Here is a 25,052-nt window from a genome sequence, read left to right as displayed (position 1 = left end):
GTAATAAATAGATCGAAAGTAGCCTATAATGTGTCAAAAAAAGCAACTTTTGCCACGCTTAATATGTTCCATATATTCTTAGAAAAGCTTATTGGTTCAACAGAATTTAAAAAGAAAAGAAAGGGAATTCTTTATAAATCATAAAACATGTACAGCAGTTTACCTTGATTCAGATCCTACATTACATGTCTAGCTTACAAGATATAGGCACTAATGGAATGTTGAAGCAAACTATTATATTTTGTGTGAGTGAGTGAGTGAGTGAGTGAGTGAGTGAGTGAGTGAGTGAGTGAGTGTGTGTGTGTGTGTGTGTGTGTGTGTGTGTGTGTGTGTGTGTGTGTGTGTGTGTGTGTGTGTGTGTGTGTGTGTGTGTGTGTGTGTGTGTGTGTGTGTGTGTGTGTGTGTGTGTGTGTGTGTGTGTGTTTGTGTGTGTGTGTGTGTGTGTGTGTGTGTGTGTGTGTGTGTGTGTGTGTGAGGGAGAAAGAGAAAAAAGATAGACTGACTGACTTCTCGCTCGTCCTGCATAGTCTGTGTGTGTGTGTGTGTGTGTGTGTGTGTGTGTGTGTGTGTGTGTGTGTGTGTGTGTGTGTGTGTGTGTGTGTGTGTGTGTGTGTGTGTGTGTGTGTGTGTGTGTGTGTGTGTGTGTGTGTGTGAGAGAGAGAGAGAGAGAGAGAGAGAGAGAGAGAGAGAGAGAGAGAGAGAGAGAGAGAGACAGACACTGACTTACTTCTCGCTGGTCCATAATGTGTTGTGCATGGTAACTGTACCAGAGCATCCCTCTCGCTCTCCTCTGCTGACTTGTGTCATATCTCTGTCTGCTTCGCTGTGTGGAAACACCGCACAGCCTCCGGTTCTTCAACATGTTCCTCCTTACTTAAAGTCGGTCCGAACTTGGGGGGGAAAAAATAAACAAAAACAGCTGGGGTGCCAAAACGAACGCAAATGCTTTTTGGGGAATGAGATAAAAAACATTCACCCACAATTACATCTTTCCCGGGTGCCTTGGTTTGAACGAAGCAACAGTATGGATCTGTCATTCATGGCTGCGCAGGTAAGCGAGATTATTTTTCAATCAAGACGAGCTTATTTGAACTTTTTTGCCCATTTAAACCCGAGGGCGTGGCACGTCAACAAGTTCCTGTTGTTGAGACCATCTGTTGTCTGACCAGCTGACATCAATCGTTTTAATTACGGGTTGTTATGTGATCTTTCTGTTTCATTGACAACCGCTTTCTAGGTTGTCTACTACTTTTACAACTTACTGTCTATCATTTTACTACAGCTGGTGACCTTTTACGCGCCATGGCACGCGCAGTGCGATTGAGCGCGATGTTATTTTGACTGATGGATAGGTGGGCACTAGGGACATCTGGGCACCTCGATGTAAAATTGGCTATTTTGTCAAAAATGTTTTTAAAAAAAATATATAGATAGATTTGAAAAATGGTCTTAAGTAAAGTATTGTATAAATTATGTGAACATGCACAGTAAATCATTATCAGACTTCATTGTATCCTTCAACTTCTTGTTAATGCCCCAAAAATGACTGGATATACAGGTTTTGTAGCACTTTAGCATTTGTAGAAATATTAGACCTTAATTGTCGAATGTTTAAGCATGTTCTAATCATGTATACTTTACTTTACACATTCCCCCCCCCTAAATATTAATTATTTTTTAACATTTGGGGAAAATGGCCAATTCATTTTGACATTCTACAGTATTATATGAGGTGTTTATTTTATTTTTTTATTTTTTGTCAGAAAGTAGGTTATTTCTTAAATAGAATGAGAAAAACAGATGATTTACATGTAACATTGTTTTTAACAGCACGTTGAAATTCATTTTCTATAATATTAACATTGATTTAATATTTTCTGACCAACACTTTGTTGTGCATACTGTATTTGTTCCATAATTCAAATGTTCTACTAGTGATGGATATTATCAATATTACTGACCATTTAAAGTTTTGGATTTGTCATACATACCTCTGTTATATGGGTATTATTAAAAACAACAACAACAGCTGTGTCTTTGGAAGAAGCATGTTGCATTTGGGAGCAAATATTTTGTTCTTTTATATCCCTGAATGCTTCTTGCTAGGCTAGAGGTATTGGCTAGAGGTGGCTTTTGGGCAACATGTGCATGCACCCTTCAGTTTATGGCCTGTTATGTACTGTAGTGCCATCCAGCTCATCCTCTGCCATCTGTGTACTTATGACATTTTCCAAGCTCCAAGGTAGAACCATTTAGAAGCCAGACTGAGTTTCAAGCTCCAGCTTGACCTGTTTTTCAATTGCCTAGTTACAGTCTGCATGTGTGCACGGAAATAAGGCAAGTTAGGCAACATCATCTATAGTGATTTAAGAAGTGTATATTATGTATGTGGTTATTTCAAGCTATGTTAAAAAGAGGTAATTAATTAAAAGAGTTAAATTGCTCCAAATTAATTTTACTCTAAATGGGGCAGTGCTCAGCTTATTCATTGTAGAGAGAGTTCAAAGCAGACATTCACTTGCTGAAGAGAACCAGTGTTTCACTGTTGGCTACTGAACTCTTCACCTGGATAATTTAAGAGGTGCTGTGTGTGCAGGAGGGTGTGACATTTATTAAGTTCCCTTTAGTAAAATTTCACCGGTTGGGCAGGGATTCAACCCTGCTCCAATTTGGGTTCTCTTGCCACTTTACGACGTTGACATTACGATTGTCTCTTGTTCCACTAAAATTCCTTTTCACATTTGTAGGATATTCACATGGCTGCCTTCACCTCATGAATTTAATACCTTCACAAAAGTGGAGCCTAATTTAAAATAAGTTAGATTAATTTCAGAGCTCCTGAGTCACCCTATAATAACCGCTGTGAAGAAAGTCAGGCAAAAGTCCCTGGAGTCTTGAAGATTTACTTTACAGTGGGTGTTTCAATGTCCATCCATCTCAGTGTTGCTCTGCCGCCTGCAAACCACTGGACCTTCGCCATCACTTTGTCTCTAAAATATGACAGATAACACCATAACTTTTTTTTTTGATACGGCCAACTTGTATAGTTATAGTCAGAGACGTGTTTCTCTGTACTGTAGAATAAACAATGGATAAAGGGAAGACAATGCTGTCCTTTGAGTTAAGGGAACAGATAAAATGTAAGAAATAGGCAAATCAATACCTGAATTCATTGACAGAATTAGGCATCTTGAAGGGAACAATTCAGTTTTGGTTCTTCACCCCGCAAGACAAAAGATTCAGAGAATGCCATTTTACAGAATGCCCAAATAGTTGCTGTGCTGTTAACTTGGCCTGGTTCTTTCACTGTCGTCATTCATTCCTTTCCTGTTGTTGAGACAGTTTTGTTTAATAGAAAGGCAAAGTAGCTAAATAGATCTAACAATGTGAGCTTTTGTGTCTCCTGAATGATTTGCATATGGCAGCGATGCCTCACTGGTTACAAATGAAAAGTGCATACTTCATTAGTTCGAAAGAGGCGTCCTCAAGCATTACGAAACATGGATTAATAGGTGGGAATCACAATGCAGCTGTTGAATATTAAGTTGAGAGCAATGAGGCACTTTCTGTTGTCTCCAAAGTGACAACATTGAAATGTTATATTAGAGTTTCCCCTATCTGAAGCCTTACATCAGTCACCAGTGATTGATCTAGCTAATGTCTTGGGTCAGAAGTCTATGCAGAGTTAATGTTTTAAGTGTTAACCACCTAAACTCTATAGGGCATCGCAGTTGCGGCCACTTCCGGGTTCCACTGCAAAACTCAATGCATTTTTCCCATTGACTTTTCCAAAAATATTTATATCAATTAATTTAAGCCTAGAATCAAGCTATCCAGGCTCCCAGTGAATCATGACCATTAAACGTTTTTTTCTGTGATTTCTTTTTATTTTATATTTAATTATATGATATTCTATATTTAATAAATACCCTTTGTTTTGCCGTTTTCATTTTTTTTTCACAGAATCAAATGTTTTATGGTCATGATTCACTGGGAGCCTGGATAGCTTGATTCTAGGCTTAAATTAATTGATATAAATATTTTTGGAAAAGTCAATGGGAAAAATGCATTGAGTATTTTGCAGTGGCACCAGGAAGTGGGCGGGAACTGCGATACCCTATAAATGTAGTTGACTGGCGACCCCAGGGGTCTATGGTCCACTCTTTTTTCTCTCTTCACCAAACCTCTGCCAAAAATAGCAAATCTATAGAAGCGCACAGTGCTTTGCAATGCATTGCGATCTGCTATTTTCGCCAAATGTTCACCCCATAATAGTTATATGTGGTGAGACAGGGCTCCAGGCTTATCCTGGTTCTGTTCGCCAGTCTGAGCCATGCTTCAATTGACAGATCTGTCACATAGAGCAGCATCCCCCTAAAGGCCCTGTCTATCCAGGACTGCAACCGGCCTCGCCCTATTCCTCATCTTTGCTGACTGTCCAGTGGGGGACACTGTCAAATATACACACGCACGCACGCACGCACGCACGCACGCACAAACGCACGCACGCACGCACGCACGCACGCACGCACGCACGCACGCACACACACACACACACACACACACACACACACACACACACACACACACACACACACACACACACACACACACACACACACACACACACACACACACACACACACACTTGCATAGTCAGCACTCAATGCACTCAAATAAGAAAGAAACACGAAACAGGTATGCTTTAGCATTCATATCACTGAGGCCTTGGTATATGTACTGTACCTCACCACACCAGGACAAAGAATGAGGTTTAGGGGTTAGTTCCAATGTTGAAAGCACTGTTGATTTTGACAGAACATTTTTGAATACAATTCCATTTAGTTTTAGTCATTTCATTGAAGATTATAGTCGACTAAATCTACAGTTGATTTAGTCGACTAAAATGCATTTTGGCAGCGCCTTGATGGCATCGTAATGGCTGATTTTACTCTTGGTTGCATGCTGAAAATAGCCGATCTACAAGCTCACAACGTGTCGCGCTGCGACGCGTTGTGAGCTTGTAGATCGGCTATTTTCAGACCGCAACCAAGCATAAAATGACTTGTCTTTTAGTTCTACTGGATCTCTTCTCCACTGGTCCCTCCCTAATATTTTAGTGTAGTTTTTATTTGTTGACGAAATTGTCAATATATTTAGTCTTAGTTTTAGTCATCACAGATTAGTTTTTATTTGTTTTTTATTTAGTTTTCATCAATGAAAAAAGGTAGTCGACGAATATCTTTCGTCATAGTTTTAGTCGACGAAATCAACACTGATTCAAAGGCATGGTGTTTATTTGTGGTTTACTTAGGATTTATTGTTCTGGTTTTGGTCACTGGAGCATCCATCGCTTTCTTCTCTTCTTAAGATTTTCATCTGTCTCCTTTAAGAGAACAGCCAATGGAAGGAACGAAGACGGGATCGAGGAAGTGGTTGACTATGATAGTGGTGTATTACAGTAACAGTATATCCCCACCATATCATTCTGAGGTGTGTCAAATAGTGTTTGCTATCGGAATTATTGTATTACAGTTCACACATCTCACATCCACCTCCCCATTATTTGCCTAGTACATATTCAAACTCTCAGACAATATAAAAGACCTGGAATAGTTCCAATTTCATACCTCCTTCCTTCCATCCTTGACAAAGGAAAGGGTATGACAGATAAGCAACATGAGACCTGGGAAAGACGTCTGCAATGAACAAAAGACAATGGTTGGAGATGCATTAACTGTAAGAGAGCAAGATTGCTTTTGCATATAAGCCCCTAGTAAAATGAGTAGATAAGAAAATGAAAGTTCAACAGTTCACAGACCCCATTATTTTCCTATTAAACATGCTTTAAAAATGGCAGGAACCACTAGTCCATTTATCTGGCCAATGCTCATTCTCAGTTCCATACCAGCTAAATGGCATTACATAATCACATTATCTCGATGCACATTCTTCATGCCGAGATTGACTGTCTTTACTCTTTTTTATAAAGCTGCTGGTCTTATTTAAAGGGTGTAATAATGGCACTCCAGTCTTTTCATCTATAAGTGTCATGGAGTTCATGTCCCCTCTGGTGTTTTGAGTGCTTTCGAAGCAGTTGCTTTCATATGTCAGATACTAAGTATCTTTTTCATAGTTTTGAGAAGAACAAAAAACAGCCTAAAGCAGACCAGAGTGTGCAATAAGCACACTCTGGTAAATTAGGTGCGTCTGTAAATCAATATGAAATGATCAATTCTATGTGATCCAGTTGCTATCTTTCACTGCTGTCTATGAAGTGCCTATTGCAGATCACTTTTATGAGGAAATTCAAGTGATCACATAACCATGTGCGTGCGTGCGTGCGTGCGTGCGTGCGTGAGAGGTTGCATGGATTGCTACCATACACACCACATACATGTACATGCATGTCACAATGTGAGTCATTTCACAATTTCATGAATGGGCACTTTTCATGCAAATGTTTAATATTGGCCTGCATGAAACCTTTACCAGATCAGTCAATGCCAAGTAATAGATGCTGTTTACAAGGAAGGAAGAATGAAAGCCTCTTGATAAACCCCAGCATCCATATTCTGGGGGAAACATTAGTCAAAAATAGCCAATCTGTTACTTTGCGATTGGCTATTTTTGGCGAAGAGATTTGGAAGTACCGAAGCAGTCCAAGTAAAGAGCCAACTAAGGTCCAGTTTACTAAGTCTAGAGGATTTAAGTGGTTAAATATGTCTCCATTGATTAATAGATGGGTTTCACTGCAGGGGTAGAAGAAAGGTTAGCCTCTTCACAACAGGGGCTCTTCAAGGTTTGCTCTCCTTGGAAAGATGCACCTTATAGAGAAGAAGAACATGGAGACACAGACACAGACAATAGAGCATTATGTGATTTAGTGAACCTTATAACCTTATCCTCTTCATAGTCGAAATGTGTTTTATTCAAACATATTACATACTACTATACTATATACTATATATATATATATATATATGTATATATATGTATATATATATATATATATATATATATATATATATATATATATATATATATATATATATATATATATATATATATATATATATATACATATACATTTATTTTTATTTTTATACTAGTGATGGAATTTTCCATGTAGGTGCAATTTCATAATCTCCCTTCCAGTTGATAATTGGGTCAAAATAACCTGATTACAGTACTTATTTGCAAGCTCTCACATAGCCTTTCAGTGACTACATGTGCCCTATGGATGGAGGCATTATCTCTCTTTAAGATACCATTAGATATAGAAATGCCTCACCTTAGAACAAAAGTGATCTTTCAGAAAAGTTGCATTTCTATTGGCATAATTGGCTACTTTATGTTCTAAGAGGTTATGCAGTATGGATGGACCGGGAATAGCCAGATCAAAGCTTAACAGAGCTGCAAGATACCCGCTTTCGAGCTACTTCCTATCGGTTATTTGCTGATGTGCTTTCATTGCTTTGGCAATTATGAGTAGCTTAGTGTTTACCAGCTGTCAATGATTGTAGGGCTATAATGGCAATCACAGGAGTTGGTCATAATAATGAGATGACAGCCAGTTTAGCTACGGTATTTCCTCTCAAAGTGTGGAATCATTATCTGCTCTATGCTAGCAATCAAGTATAACCATATAATTAGGTGTGTCTGTATTTTTGACACAGATCACTCTTGCTGCAGGGGTCAAGGAGAGCCTTGCATCTAAGTTCTAGTGGAAGAGGGTTGCCATGACTAACCCGATTGATGCCAATATCGTTCGTTACAACATATTTGCTTTGCAGTCAACAACATCTTCCAGTTATTTTCACCTGCGAGTGAGTGATTGCATATTGAATCAAAGTCCCAGAGAGAGGGAAGACAGATTTAATGGGCTGTGACAGGGAAGAACGAAGTAATAACATCAGTTCTCCTGATAGGCTCCCAAACCACCTCACCACATGATGCATCTCATATTACTGTACCTCTGATATTCAGCATTTATAAATAATGCATTGATCCATGCTGAGAAAGTTTTGGTGCAGCTTTTTAATTTGCATTACTTGAGATATTATTCTTGGCATAACTGTGATGCTGATGAATATTAGACATTTTGCACTTATTATTGCACTTCCAACATTGCCTTTGGCCATCTTGGAGATGACTTATGCAAAGCAAATAATGGTGAATGTTAGACGCAAATCAAGACGCAGTGATGAAATATAATTGCTATATGTCAAATATGATGACAGCTCTTCTGATCATTGCTGTAACTTATTGTAAACATTACAATGTGCCATTTCTGAAATTGCCAGTATATAATTAAAGGACAACATAAGTGAACACGGTTGTATACAGTTTAGCTACAACCCCTGCAAACCGCTTGACGGAATTTCTTGCATGCTGTCAGTAGGCCAAGGAAGTAACTCAAGTAACCCATTCTTCCCCACAAATGATTTATATTTATCTTTTAAATATGTAACTTTTAAAAACATAGTTGCAGTCACAGGAATTTGAATCAGGCTCAAATATGGACATGAGAGATCAGGTCACAGTACTGGCGTCATTGATGACTGACGTCATAGACTGGCCACATGATATTATTAGACCCTGTCTTGTTTTCATATTCGAAAAGCTAATAAGCCTATAGAAAAATATTAGTACCAGGAGCACAAGAGAAGGTTTGGATTTTGAACTTACTGTAGTCTTTGACCTTGGGTTTGTTCAGGAAAGCTACACTATAGCTTGAAGCAGACGATAAGAGAAATTTAAGTATTTCTCTTTCTTTCTGTCTCTTACTACTCCTTTCCATTGCAAAGGGGCTGAATATCTAATCATTTATTTGTCATCTACTCTCTGTGCAAGAGTTGTTGTTGCCGGAAGTCAAGCGTGAACACCCTGCCTTCAATACAGGAGTTCAGGATAGTGTTTGAAGCTATGAGTAGCAGCAATATACACTATCTTTGCAATCTGGAGCAATTTGCTGGCCATGGCTAAACCATAATGTCTTTATCTTGGATTATGTAGTAAGCTTCTTTTTAAGTTTGGTACAGTATGGCAGTCTGATTGTCCACATGTTGTGAATCAGTCTGGTGATAACAGGTTCCTGATTGACAGTTTCCAATTTTTCCTGCCAGTGTGCTCTACAAAACGCGAATCACTTCCCTCACCTCTGTTCGACTCTCACATCTGATGAAATCTGTACGCTGAAAGCATTTTCTGTTGTTTGGGATAGGATTTATAGCGCCTATTTGGATGATATTAGTATATGTAATTCTGACAGGGACTACTTTTCCATAATGCAAAACATTTTATATGCCAAAGAAATATCTTAAATGTTCATAGTTGGTGTCGATACATATGCAAATACATTTCCATGCTTTGTTGGTTAGCACACGATTATATTAGTTTACCTATTCTGTGATGATGATATGGGTGAGTATCTCCCATTCATTTTATTTAAAAGATTCACAGGAATTTGTTCTATAGTAAAGCTTGGAGCCTGTATGATAATGTTGCATTGAACTCCTTCCATCGTCTGGTCCCTGCACAATGTGCACCATGTTGGCAAAGCACATTTATCTCGCTCTCTGGCTAGTTTCCATTACAATTCATCTAAATGTTTTCACCTGATTTCTCTCTCTATCCCTTCCCCCATTCTCTCTCTCTCTCTCTCTCTCTCTCTCTGTCTCTCTCTCTCTCTCTCTCTCTCTCTCTCTCTCTCTCTCTCTCTCTCTCTCTCTCTCTCACACAATCTCTCACACAATGTTTTGTTGGTCTCTTGTCACTGTTCCACCCTTGAGCTATTTATAGAGAAGTGAAGCGGTGAAACAATATGTTAGCTTATGAGTTTTTCATCACGTTTTCTTTCTTTTTTTCTTTTGAACATTGAAATACAATATTGAATTGCAGGTCTGCAGGAAGCGTGCTGAGCTTCTACAACCTGCAGTGTGACAATGCAACATGATCACAACACTGTGGCATGCAATATGCATGGTGGTGGTACATATTCGTTGTACTGTCTGATGGCTGTCTTGCATTCACAGGGTGTTTTGCTGTAAGACACACTTGTACACATGATGAAACAACGGTCATGTAATTACCATACCAACTGTTTGTTCCTCTGTAAATGAATGGGTCGATCATTGACCAATCTCACTTGTGTTTTAAGTTATCTTACTGCTACACATGCAAACCATCTTAGATTGTGAGAAACGGTGTGTCACACAATGAAATCAATTCATTGAGTGAGTGATTCATGGACAGAATAGCCAGTATAAAAAAACTATACAAAACAAAACAACAATAAGCACCGTCTTCAAAGCAATTGAAGACTGTGCAAGAGAGTATACAGTACACTGTATTTGTATCTGTGAGAATGATATAATTTACATTTTATGATCACAATGCATACTATACACATGCCACTTCAACACACACACACACACACACACACACACACACACACACACACACACACACACACACACACACACACACACACACACACACACACACACACACACACACACACACACACACACACACACACACACACACACACACACACACTTCACACTTGTGGATATATACCCTCATTATATGTCCAGGAACAAGGGCAGGTAGAGTCAAGCACAACTCATCAATGGTTAGCCTATACTGTACACTCCCTGCTTCTCAAAGAAGCCATGCTACTGCAAGAACTGTAAATAGGTCAACATGCAGTAGAACACCCATGATAAATTCATGGCACCCATAGGAGGAATGCATAACCATTCATAAATGTTGATGTCAATCTACAGCATTATAGCTAGACCACTATATGCGAGGACAGAATAATTTCATTTAACAGTGGTTGTGGTGTTACGCTGGTGGCAAGTTAATGCACTGTGTGGAGCCATTTAGAGTGAACACATCACGCCTCAAACCAAAACCTGTATCTTCATCACCCAGCAGGTGGTGAGGAACATTTTCACAGTCAGCAACTTCCTGTTATCATCGTCCCCCCCACATTTATTTGCTCACAGTGTGTTGTTGTAAACATGTTGCATCAATAAATCTGTTTGACAGATAAGATACAGTACATCACAGTGAAACAGAGTGGGTTCGACATAAAATGCAACATAAAAGAGTGAGAGGGAGACCATTTCAGAAGAGGTTTTCTTGTGCTATTGTTATTAAAAGCAGGTCTGACATTTAACAAAGACCAGTCTTTCATTTTGATGAGTTTCCAGAATTAATTTGAAAACGCATTCAGAAGCCAAAGTCATTCAGCACTCGCTCTTTGAAGCGTTGTGTAGTCGAGGTGGGTACAATAATTAGATGTCAGGGCAATTATACCACAGAGGAAAAGAACAATGGAAGAGATTTTAAAGTTTTGATTAACCAACATAAAAACACTGATAACAGCTCTAGACAGTTGAAAAGTGTTTTTTTGGGGGGGGGTTTGCTTGGTTATGTCTAGCCATTTTGAAAGGATTATTTTTTGTCTTTTCTCTAGCTCAACTGAAAACCTCATCGCTATAGTAATTTGCTTTGTGTATTTTGCTAATTACATTTGTCTGCACCAAGCAAAAACAGCAAACATCTAATAACATTTCCACACAGATGCTGGTGCATCTTTGTTTCTGTGTGAATGCAGTTGCACACACTGTACAGTAGATGTACTATCTGTGCAAGTGAGCTACAGATACATTTCTTCCGTCTGTCTATCTGCTCTGAATAGCTGTTGCTGCCTTTCAGTCCCATCCCCCAACAGAGTGGCTTTAAAGTAGATATCATGCGATGGGAGCTCTGTAGAGCAATTTGGCTCTTTTGATAACATACATGACTGAGGCAGGATAGTATGGGAAGAGCCACAGATGAGTGGTTCTATATGTGGGTTTTGTTTACCCCCGGGGGTCTTTGGGGGGTTCCAGGGAGCCCCCCCCCCTGCTAAATGACTGATATTGATTATTGATATTGATATTGAACAAAATAATAGATCAGGGTCCCAGAGATAAAGATTGTGTCAAATGGGTGTCTGTGTCCTAGCTAGTGCATATCAAACTGGTTGTCCTTCAAATCAAAAAGTTTGAGAATCAGTGCCATATAATTACCATGATGGACATCCTTTCATTAGATGGTTTCTATCTATATAAGATACAAGATGATGATACTTTCTCTTATGGTTGTGCCACTGAAACGAAACCCCTTAAGTGATACACAGTTCATTTTCAAAATCCTTTTCCCCCCCACCCTGCTAATGTCTGACACTGCCTAGAAAGTAATCTTCTGTTCAATTCATCGCTGAACTTGCCTTTCCTGGCTTTGCTATGGGTTGGCTCCAAGCCCCCAGAGCCACGCTAGAACAGTGTAGCGGCCATCACCTGGTGGTCAAATCTGGGATTGCAATACTTCCGCATTTAAAACGCCACTGTGCATGCTTCTACCATTTGACACCCTAGTGCGCCTGGTAGGTGCTCAAGACTTCCGTATTTGGACAACCAAATTTGGTGCCCAAATGCGCAAGTAGAGCGTTCCTCCGGGTGCTTCAAACGCCAGTGAGCAACTTTCATTGAAATGAATAGCTGGGGACAGGGCAGTCCGCCCTCTAGATATATTATAACTATGGTTGGCTCCCACAGTGTCAGTTTGCTTGCCTTTAGTTCCGGGTGCCTGATGCAGTGCCCTGCCAGCCTCATCCTTCTCTCTCTGACTTTGTCTGTGACCCGTGGTAGGTCCCCGTAGAGGACCACATTTCTGATGTGGTCCGTCCATGTGACACCTAGTGCCATTCGTAGCATTCATTTTTGTACAGTGAGGGTCCATGTCTCAGCCCCATACAGCAGTACTGACTCCACTGTAGCTATGAACAGCTCCCTCTTTAGGTCTTCTCCCATGTCTGATTTCCACATTCTCCTCATCCCATGCAGGGTATTCCAGGCAAGAACCCTCCGGACCTTCGGGTCCTGTTCTGTTGAAGCAGTCCAGGCCCTAAGATATTTGAAGTCCTCGACTGCCTCAAGCACATCCCGTCGGCAGTGGCAATGGTTTTGTCCTTCGTGTTTCCCCCGGTGGATGGTGTCAAAAGCCGTTTGGAAGTCAATGAAGGTGATCACCACTGATTTCTTTCTGCTCCCTTACTCCCTCCAGTATCCACCTCAGTGCCAGTATCTGCCAGTCTGCTGTTCGCTTCGGGTGGAAGCCGTTTTGAGTTTCTCAGTAGAGGGTCTAAGATGGGTCTAAGACGATTGAGGATCATCCGGTTGTCTTGGCAACTTGTGAGCTCAGCTGATGTCCCGTTACTTGTCCATCTTGGTGAGTTCGCCTGACTTTGGTACTGGAATGATGATCATTGTGCGCCACAGCTTTGGCAGCTCGCCAGACGTGTGTGCTTGGTTGATAAAATCCAACACCACCTCATCTATGGGCACATACTTAAGAACCTCTGGTGTCACTATATCCTCCCCACAGCACTTGCCGCACTTGATAGTAGCCATGGCCCTCTGGTACTCATCCATGGTGAATGATCTGGTATGGGAAGGTCATGGAAGACGGGAGCTGTCGGACCATCCTCTTCCTCGGTTGAGTTCTTTGAAGTGTTGGTACAGTACCATGTTTCAACTCGTTCCTCTGCACTTTCTCCCCGGATCTTGGAAGTCTGAGATGAGCTTCTGCCAGAAATATAATTGATGAGCTTTCAGCTCTTGCCATGATTCTGATTAACCTGTGCCTCTTCAATGTCCCTGATCTTTTGGGTCAGCTCCTGTTGATCCAGTGTTGCATACACTTGGTATAGCTCCTCCTTCTTCCGCTTATTCTCCTCCCTCAGACCCTCTTGTTTTCGGTCAGCAACAAAGTCCCTGTGTGCTGCTCTCAACTCCTCCCTGGCTTTGGTGATTCTAGGGTCTAGGCACCTCTCCTTCCTCCTTGCTTTTACTCATAATACCATTATAATTTATAAAGAAATGCTTGTTTCTTGCAATGATAATCTCAACTGTGTATGTTTGTACAAGTTTTTAAATTTGTATTTATGTTTTAATAGCTTTTGATATAGCGTGGGAGAGACTATGACGTGGGAGTGACAGCTGGTGGTAAATGAAGACTTCTAACCTGATTTATGTCACACCGTAGCATTACAACACATTGTGAGCTTGTACATCAGCTATTTTCAGTGCACTACAGTGTAGTGATATACCGTATATTTGGCTGTGCATCATGTAGTGACTACACGATGGACAGCCAAATATACAGTATATCACGCGTCAACGTGTGTGTTTGTGAAAGTAACCATTTTTTAATGGATGGACGGTAATGATGACCCACACGCAAAATACCAGTCTTTAAAAAAAGAAAAGAAAAACAGATAGAAGTTGATATTAAGGTTTCAATGAAATAGAACATTTAATTTCCTAATTGGGTGGACATGGGAATGGTCTTAACTTTTCATGATCATAGACGGACTCAATGATTATGTACAAATGACAGCAGTGTGAAGGATGTACAGTACACACATGAATAGGACAGAGCGCCACCATGAGTCACATGACTACAGTGGCCCTGAGGAGAAGCAATTCATCATCCTCATCCCTTTGATAGTTGCAGACATTCTTTTATCTATCGGACGTCTTATTGCCCTCTGCTTTGCAGCTTACAAATGATCAAAGTAGTTTGGTGTTTTTCTGCTTGCTCTGTGCTTAACGTGGGTTTGAGAGATGGGGCTGAGTTCTTACTTGAGTGGACATTCAATTAAGGGCTTCCACCTCCGCCCTGAAATGTCTCCATACTGCAGAGTGAAGGAGCAGGCCGTATGGATGTTGGGAGCTGTAGGGGTGGCTGACACCAGCAATAGATAAATGAAGTGAGCCTCGGGTGATTTTCTTCTTATCCATCCTCTCCTCTTATTGCACATGACATGGGGAAAGCTTTCTAAATGACACACACACAGTCGCATACAGTATTATGAACATATCCCTCTCCTCTACAAGTTTCCAGTTCCTTTTTGCAGACACATTTTCAAGCATCTATAGCGTCAATTCCGGTCCCAGTAAACATAGCAGAATCACCGCAAACAACAGTATTGGTATAGGAGACGGTTGCTAGGTGCTCATACTGTACATGTATGTGGGTTGGGTAAAACAATCGGACGTCATGCCCTCCAGTATCTAATCCATGTGCAATCCTGGGTTCCAGAATGGAATGCAGGTCTCTATCAGTCACTCTCTGGTTTGTCAAGAGAAATCATTGTTTGTTGCGAAGATAGTATGAGAGCAAAGATCTGATTGAGTGCCAATCACTTTACAATCACAGACACATTATACTGTAATCACAGATGCACACACAGAGAATGATTATGATGAGGCTGGGCGATATTTTTCATCCACAAAGTAATGATAGACCTGTTAGCAATCATCTACTATGCTTGTGGGGGCTCTATTAGAATGTGATTTGATTGTTAATGTCTTGTCTGCCGTTAATTTCTTCTGGTAATTAACGTCAGGCACTATAGGAAAACAAATTGAACAAGTCTGAATTGTACGCCTTTATCATTGTTCTTCAATACAAAAGAGTATGAACAAGTCATGATTTTATCTCAGCTCTCTCAGTAAATCTCAGTAAAAGAGATGTTTTAATTATTAACTTTTGAATGAATGCTTTCAGGAATGACATGTTGTTGCCCACCATACCATGCAGGATGCCTCCAGGACTTACCACGTACTGTATGCTTAACCAAGGCAAACTGTAAATAGTTATGACCTTTGGAAGCTTTACAGTAATCATGAAAGAGATGTCATTATGATGACATCGGGTACGTTTTAATCAAAAATTCACATGATGGGAAATGCATAAGTAAGGACCACAAAAAAAAGGAAAGTGTGCAATATTGCACTGCAAGCAATAGCCTCAAAGGCTTTAGTGTGATGTGTTTGTGGGTGTAAACTGTACTTTGAAACATATGCTGCACATTTAATCCAGTTTATGCATAATTAAAATATGTGCTCCCCTGAATAATAAATGAATCTATGTTGAGGAGGAAAAGCTTTTTTTCTGAAACTTTGGAAAGCTATCTTATGATAATGATACATTTACAAGTACTGTAGTTCCTCAGATTTCTAACTGATAAAAGATAGTTTATAAAACAAGTTTAGAAATTGTGGCAAAAATAAACTATATTTATACCAGCATATACACTAAACATAAACCCACTATCTATAATTAGACATAAAGGGATCACATATGGCCCCATGTCAAAGACTCTGTAGTATATAGATTTTGAAGGCTTAATTGTTTCGGAAGTTTAGGAAATCTTCTGCCTAACCTATGAGTGGAAATGAGGTTATTTCACATACTGAGGAATGTCAGATTATAACAGTTGGCACAACTTTAAGTTAATTCCATGGAGCAGAAATCAGAGCTAGAATTCAAATGCTTATGATTATCTGACATGACACAGGTTTTCTAGATGATTTAAGCTGGCTTGACTGAGTTCCTGTAGTGAGAGTTAGATGACACTTTACCGAACGTGGTAGGCCTGCTCAGTACTTGATAGATGTCAGTGGAGGAGTACTGTGTGGGGTGGGAGCGCACTACTGTATGTCACCAGCCGGCACGCTCTGTCACACAGCTCTTTTTGTGTTAACCTTTTAGCCTTAATGTCTGACTGTACCACGTGCTGTTTACATTTCTGACTAATAAAGTATTCAGTCAATCAATCAATTAGCTGTGTACAGACAGACAGACAGACAGACAGACAGACAGACAGACAGACAGACAGACAGACAGAGTGGCGAATGCACAATCTCAGAGATAAATATGGAGAGCGCCATCTTCCATACTGTAGGTAAGGGGTTCCCAAAGTGGTCACAGGACACTGACGGTGGGGTCGCTAAATTATTTTGGGTCATTAAAAATATTTTACAAAAAAAAAAAAAAAAAATTAAATAAATGAAATACAATCTAAAAATGATCACAAATAGTACATTTTACCCATCTCATTAGGTACTGTACAGTAAATGTGATTGATTGAATTATATATGAACAAGATTATTAACAGTACAAGTAGTAGGCCTACAGTCAAAACTCATACTAAAAGTATAACACAATTTACATGTAAAAAAAATATGTTTTTTAACCCAGGGTTAGGTGGGGTCGCGAGTCATGGCCGCATTATTTTGGGGTCGCAGGCTGAAAGGTTTGGGAACCCATGCTGTAGGTTGTGCCCTATTGCATCACAACAAACCATTTCATACAGCGAGAAGTTTAATCATCATTGCATCAGCAGGAATAAGATGTACAGTATCTGAAGAAATCACTACCAACAACTGGCTGAGAACTGTCTCGGTTGGAAACACACTGTGTTTTCATATTGCACCAGGTGAAATATAGGGCCATAGAATTCAAAGAGCTGTTTTACTCTCCGAGTAGGCTGATTAAAACATCACAAATATAGTCTATCACAAATGTATTACCAGTATGAAAATGTGCTCCTGCCGAATGTTGAGAAAAAAAAGTATATTGTCTAATAGCTATTATAAAAAAATGTCAAGACCAGACAAAACGAGGCAGAACAACAAAAACATAATACTCTTGGAAATTGCTTTCAAAGGAAGCCATATAATACCAGCCCATGTAAGGTACTGTATATCCTGTAAGATTGGTCTCTTCTTAAATATATTGTGGAGTAGAGGGGTGAATTGCAGAAAGATTAAAGATTAAATCCTAAACACCTCTCATCCCCTAATTTGCCATCCCCTTTCTGCTTCTTTGTGGTTTGCGTTGCTGACTGTGATGCAAGACGTTTTACTGCTAAGTGCTATGTGCCTTTTTTCTACGTTGATAAAGTGTGTTGTGCAGCACAGGGAGTCATCGACCATCAAACAACAGAGTCAGGATTCAAACGAGACGTCAAGACTGGCCCAGAGCTGTCTCACTTGGTCTCTTTATTTCTTCTTATGTCTTCATCTCACTCCGCCATGATATCACTAAAACTCACACACACGTGCACATTACTTATCACTGTCTATGTCTTTCAGTCTCTCATACACTTTATTCACTCAAACAGCAGGAGAGAGACACTCTCTCGATTATGATCTGACCTGAGAGATCCTCTGGCAGTTAAACTCATCTGGCAAGAATCAAAATTAACCTTTGGTTGGCCACGATTTTGAATCATCACATAGCAGATGGGTAGCCTTAGGTCAGGGGAAAGTGGGTATTTTTGTCACAGCATTTTTGCACATAGCCTACATGAAATGTGTCCTCTGCATTGAACCCATCCTAATTATTAGTAGCAGTGGCCGTTATTAATACAGCGCCCAGGGAGCAGTAATGGGGGAGGGCGGACTGGGGACCTTCTGATTCCCAGATGGCCTCCCAGCTATGGTCAGGTTTTTTGTTATCACATTATCCCTAACTTTTACCTTTTTTCACTACAAATGCTTAGTACACTTTGTTAGTACATTAAATTACACCGTATAACATCCAGGCATGAGGGTACAGTCACACTGAACTTTGATTCTGCCTATGAGGCGCATTCTGCCAGTGCTTTTCAATGGGAATGGAGTGGTTTGTTGCCCTTGCGCAGCTTTCCGTGTGTTGCAGACACCTTGCGTGTATGCGTTTTATGCACCAGGGCGTCTCCAATAGATCAAAAGTCTATTTAAAGCAGATAAATGCTCGAGACAGTTGCTGCTTCCCCCTCTGTCCAATCGGATGAGCCGAAGACGGACCGGACTGGCAACATCAAGACAAAAGCCACTGCAAGCTAATTCGTTTTTTAGGCTGCTCTGGCTGCATAAAACAGGTGGTCGTGCACAACCTGAGTTTATCAGCCTGCAGCCATATAGTTTGGTGTGACCGTACCCTAATGGTGGAAATGCAAGTTTTAAGATACACATTGTTGAAGTTTAAAAAAAGAATAATCCCCTGTGCTGAAGAAATCCTATTGAGCCGATAGACTCACTCAGGTTTCTAAGTGAGGATCACTTGGGTTACACTTGTTCTATTGAGTTATAAGATTTACTTGAAAATGCTGCTGGGCTGCTGAGGGAGGAAAAATCAATGAACGTGTTGGCTGTAAATCTGGGCGGCAGAAACCAGACTGGAGACTGGAGGTCTTACCTGTTCTCTCCGGGTGAGCAAGCCTCTGTAAAACTGCTGGAATTCTCCTGTCAGATTTATAGCAAGACTAGGTCAATATGCTATGTAAGGCAGAGGCTAGTCTATTGTTCTGATATACTGACCTCAATTGTGCGGAACGAGCACAGTAGCTACTTTGTCTTTTTGCCTGACTGGAGAGTGGTCAAATTACCCTTAAACATCTAGGGGGATCCAGATAGCTTAAATGTTTATTTGCTAGTAATATTACTTGGCTGTGTCTATTAGTACTGTAATATTATTTACTGTAGTGTCCTGTTCAATAGTGATCTGAATCGCAAACATGCTGTAGAGAGAACTAAAAGTTGATGTAATATATTTTTCTCTTTGTGGGAGGCGAATAGGCGATCCTAGAGATTGAGATTCATGCAACATTTTGATGAACAGTTGATGAAAGATGTGAGCTGAATCATCTGTGCAACTTTTTATGCTCCTTGAAAAGTTAAGTGAACATGTTTTGGGGAACTTGGTATCCTTTGATATGTGAAACCCCACTGGTTGAATATAAGGTTTACATGGTGATATGCACCACATTACTCTCAAGTACGTTGAAGCAGACGTTTTTTTATCCACTTTATTTTCTCAGTCTTAAGTGCTTCTGTGGGTAGCGATGTGTTTTGTATGTGTTTTCCCCTCACGGTTCAATCCAATTCATTTTGGACTTGTTTGTTTGTTTGTTTGGGAGGTATTTCACAGAGCACTTACTGGTGGCAACATTACCATAGGAGGCAATTACAGCCCATTCTATTTCACAGTTACTGTAATCATCAGCTTTAGCTGGCATGGTGCCAGATACAGCTGGGATAATAAATCAAAAACATGAAAGCAGAGCAGGTGGCATCGTACAGTGGCATAAACTTCGCTTCACTATTTTCCCAGTTTCACCATATTTTGTGAGGTAGCCTATTGGTGTAGCACATTACTCAAGACCAAGTAGGCATGAAGAATGTCCTAAAAATGGTTCAGGCTCTCGCTTTTAAATTGGAAGAAGAAACATCCATCCATCTTCAACCACTTATCTGGTCGCAGGAGCAACAGTTCCAGCAGAGAGTTCCAGACTTCACTTTGCCGGGCAACATTATCCACTTAATCCTGGGGGATCCCTAGGCATTCCAAGGCCAGCGTGGAGATGTGATCTTCACCATCTGGTCCTTGGTCTGCTCGGGGGCCTCCTTCCAGTGGGTCCTGCCCAGAGGACCTCCCTGTAGGGAGACACTAATCAGTAGGAGGCATCCGTACTAGATGCCCAAACCACCTTAAAGGGATATTTCACTTCCAAAAAAACTTTTGGTGATTGTATCGTCTACTCAGGCTTTTGTGAGCCCCGCAGACAGTTTTTAAGTTGCTTGATTCAATATTTAGACATTAGATATTCATTTTATCAGACACGCCCCCTTCCTATACAAACCCATTGTAACTTCAAACTCCATTTTCAACATGTTAGATTAATCAAAAATACCCGTCCTTGGTTCACCCGTCTCCTACCGCCCGCCTAATACGCGAGGGGGACGTTTTTTTTTCAATTACTTTTTTCTTTTTTTTTTAATATTCTTTTGGGAAAATGAAAAAAATAAAATACAATAAAAAAATAAAATAAAATAAATGAAAAAAAATCTCGGAAAAACACGCCCCCCTCGTGTATTAGGAGGGCAGGGTGAGTCACCAGAACCAAGGACGGGTGTTTTTGATGAATCTAACATGTTAAAAATGGAGTTTGAAGTTACAATGGGTTTGTATAGGAAGGGGGCGTCTGATAAAATGAAAATGAAATATCTAAATACTGAATCGAACAACTTAAAAACTGTCTGGGGGGTTCACAAAGGCTTGAGTAGATGATAAAATCACCAAAAGTTTTTCTGAAAGTGAAATATCCCTTTAAGCAGGCTCCTTTCCAATTGAAGGAGCAGCAGCTCTACTCTGAGTCTCTCCCGGTTGACTGAACTCATTTCGTCCGCTTGTATTTGTGATCTTATTCTTTTGGACATGACACTTCATGAACATAGGTGAGAGTAGGAACGAAGAATAAACATTGGCCACTAATACACACAGTGAGATGTATTATGTGATGTGAGCAGCAAGCTCTGTGGACCTTACTCTCTCAGAATTAAACTATCACTGATCGGTGAAGTTGAAGCCACAGTAAGGTTTCCAGGAAACTTTGATAAGTTGTATAGCTTTATTATAACCCACTCATCCATGCATGTCTGCAGCCAGGCATTGGTCTCCTGACGGTAATGCTTGAGATGAGGCAATGAGCAATGAGGCCATCATTGCCTGCTTAAGTGCTCAGACGCCTTGGAATGCCCCACCTCAGGGTTTCTGTTTCCTTCCATCCCATTAATGCTTAACCGCTCACTGGGATAACCTCATGTGCCCCAGCACATGGGAGCTGTATACTTGGATGAGTGGTTAGAGAGGTGAGTCCAATTATGGTATTATAATATAGGCTACAGCAATGTAAGGGAAATGCATATTTAATTGATATCTAATATTAAGTTGGATTATGCATGTAAAAAAAAGAAAGTGTAGCCAAGAACAATCTTTGAAGAACGAGGATGTCTGTAGGATGTCTTGCCATTTCTCGCCACAGGGGACCAATGAATTGGGAGCAGCAGAATGCTTTTTAAAGATGGCAGCGTTGAATGGTCAGTTGTTTGTTCTAAAAGCCCTGACACACCAAGTGGACGTTTCCTGGCTATTACAGATTTCAGGAGATCAGATTGGGAGACAAATCTGAAAAGTTGTTGCTCCTGCACACACTTATCATCCACCCAGAGCAAGATAGCACTATAGGGCAGCACTATTATCGTAGCTATTTGTCTGACACCGACGTAATTTTCTTTCAGTAAATACCAAATGTTCTTGCACCCATTTAGAGCCCCCGGGGGTGTCGTATAATGAGTTGTGGTCTGGCACAATGGTACAGTATCTTAATCTTACACACAGAGTTATCTTACACACAGGTAACAGTCAAAAAGCGATTGCGCTTTAGACCTGCTCTGAGCACAGTCCCCCAGCGCAACATTTCCCTGCTATTTAGTGAGCAAATTAGATAGTAGGATGACCTATATATGTGGGTTCACAATTGCATACTGCTTCCAATCAAAACTCCATCTGAAATCAATAATAGATAAGGCAGATAAACCATTTTCACTCACTTGATTTTTCATTAGAAGAAAATCACTAATAAGAATGAATGTGTTGTGAATAATAATAACAAGTATGTATCCGTCAGTCTTTGGAGACCAGAGTGCAGAGGAAAAAGAAGGGGGTAGAGAGATAGAGAGATGGAGAGAAAAGGTTCATGCAGTTTATTTCAATAAACAGATCATTTCAGCTTTTAAATATTTTCAAATAACTCTCGTCACCTAAGAATGTCATGAATCCATAGCTTGCTGGCACTCTTCATCTGTCTCTGCTCAAGTGACAGCAGTAACAGTCCTCAATCACCTATCCATTTTAGAGCTCGAAGCAAGACGCACAGGACACAACATCTCTGTTATGCTTGCTTTTACAGGTGGTTTAACTAGCAGAGAATAAGCGTGTAATTATTTAATATTAATAGTTAATATGTCAAGATATCACAGATTTTCCCCGTCTCCTATTAGTAATGCTGCTTGATGGTTGCACACTTTCACTTTTCCGTGGAGCTTTAGGTAACGTGCATTCTAACTAACCCACCACCACCACCACACACACACAAATTTGCACTTTACATCCTGCACCGTTCACCTTAGATTATCTAAATAGGCCCTTTTAAACATAGGGCCTTGCCTGTGGGGGGTCAATTAGATTGTGTGTAGCCTACCTACAGTATATTGCAGAGAGTGAAAAAGTCAAGGAGAGAGGATGTGAGCAAAGGAGCACGCAAGAGAGAGTTTCTGTGTATGAGAGAGTGCTTGACATCCCTCTGTGGTAATAAGAGAAAAAATATGCTGGGTTCTGAGTGTGGCGATGGGTTCTCAAACGCCCCTCAGCTGCCTACTCTCATACAGTGGACACACACACTCACATACTCAACCAACAAACAGGGATACGCACACACACAAGCACGCACGCATGCGCGTGCGCGCGCGCGCACACACACACACACACACACACACACACACACACACACACACACACACACACACACACACACACACACACACACACACACACACACACACTAGAGTATGGTGCATTTAGTTGTTTCTGCTCTGATGGCCAACCAAGGTTTGCATGACTCTAATTGTCCCAAGCAATAAATCACTTTCCCCTGCCACATGTGAAATATTCATTCCATGTTAATCAAGCCCTAGTTCCTGAACGAAAGCGCACGAACACTAACACTAACACATAACGGAAACATAGAGAGGGTGAGTGTAAGACCCTTCCACATGTGGGAAGCCTTGTAACCATATACTAAACATTGATGCCGCTCATTTCTTCTACTATGAATTGCCCTTGTGTATGAAATGTGCTACACAAATAAACGTTGCCTTTCTCTTCAGTAGGGCTTCAACATGCTAATGCATGACTATTAAAAGGAATGAAGGCATCTCAAGTAAAGGCATTTTTTTGTGTATAATTTGACGGTAACATTTGTCTTCACATTCCTCTTTATATGAAAGCCAGTGCTCTCAATCAAATAGTGACTGAGCGTTATAATAATGTGCCCTCTTGATTGAAAAAAAATGACTTAAAAGAGTAGCAATTGAGTTGACAAATGACACAAATTGCCTTACATTTTTGTGAGTAAATTCTTGCTGGTGCTCCTAACATTTTGAGTTGGGAGCACCAGTGCAAGCCCTGTAATAATAATAAGAATGTCTCTGTGTGTCTTTGGAGACCAGACCGGTGAGGAAAGAGGGAGGAAGAAAAAACCTTTGTGCAACACAACTTCTTTGTGCTGTGTGCCTCACTTTGCGCTCACGTTCTGTTTAACTACCACATTTGGAAACCCCTGATGCAATTGCTCCTATTGATGTTATCTGGCTCTGGATTGCCATCGTTGCCACCTCTTGAAACATTGCGGTGGTGGGCGTCGTCTACGACTTCACCTTTTGATAAGCACATGCACTCGCAGAGTTGTGAGAAGCGTACACCTTTATAGTGTAAAAAGGATACTGTACATATCCTTTTTCTGGATTGCAGGGAGGCATTGGGTACCATTTTTATAGTCTTTGGTATGACTGGAAATTGAACCCCTACCTCACTGGGCACCATCGAACATCTAAATAGGGCCCATGTCTATGTTTTTATCAACCATTGTTGTTATTTTTGCATGCTCTCTCTCTCTCCCTCTCTCTGTGTGTGTGTGTGTGTGTGTGTGTGTGTGTGTGTGTGTGTGTGTGTGTGTGTGTGTGTGTGTGTGTGTGTGTGTGTGTGTGTGTGTGTGTGTGTGTGTGTCTCTCTCTCTCTCTCTCTCTCTCTCTCTCTCTCTCTCTCTCTCTCTCTCTCTCTCTCTCTCTCTCTCTCACACTCTCTCTCTCTGTCACACACATGCACACAATCTCTCCATATGTTTCTTACTCAACTTTCTTACTCAAGTGCTGAAATTAATTTGTACTCTCTGCTCTACTTTCCTCCACCCTTCTCTCTCTCTCTCTCTCTCTCTCTCTCTCTCTCTCTCTCTCTCTCTCTCTTCTCTCCTCCACTCCTCCCAGATCCCGGTCATGACGGGAGCCTTCATGGACTCCTCCCCCAACGATGACTACAGCGGAGAACACTCACTCTTCAACTCGTCAGCCAGCGTCCATGCTGTCGCCTCCGCTGCATCGGTACAGGGCCAGCAGGACGAACAGCAATCCATGTCCAATGATGCTATTTGGCTCTGGATCGCTATCATTGCCACCATTGGAAACATTGTTGTGGTGGGCGTTGTCTACGCCTTCACCTTTTGATATGCACATGCACTCGCAAAGTTGTGAGAAACATGTACA

General features: G+C 40.7%; 1 protein-coding gene across 1 annotated transcript; it reads left to right on the top strand.

Annotated features, from left to right (window-relative positions):
* Positions 1-932: 932 nt before the first annotated feature.
* On the top strand, positions 933-25,052 carry LOC311035857 (uncharacterized protein C14orf132). The gene is made up of 2 exons (XM_084044321.1): positions 933-1,051; positions 24,777-25,052. Exons 1-2 carry the CDS (start codon positions 1,025-1,027, stop codon positions 25,011-25,013), a joined length of 264 nt encoding a protein of 87 aa, XP_083900447.1. The 5' UTR covers positions 933-1,024; the 3' UTR covers positions 25,014-25,052.

Source organism: Gymnoscopelus microlampas (assembly GCF_963454915.1).
Source record: "Gymnoscopelus microlampas genome assembly, chromosome: 20".
Classification (NCBI taxonomy): Eukaryota; Metazoa; Chordata; class Actinopteri; order Myctophiformes; family Myctophidae; genus Gymnoscopelus; species Gymnoscopelus microlampas.
This window is presented reverse-complemented; position numbering and strand designations above follow the sequence as displayed.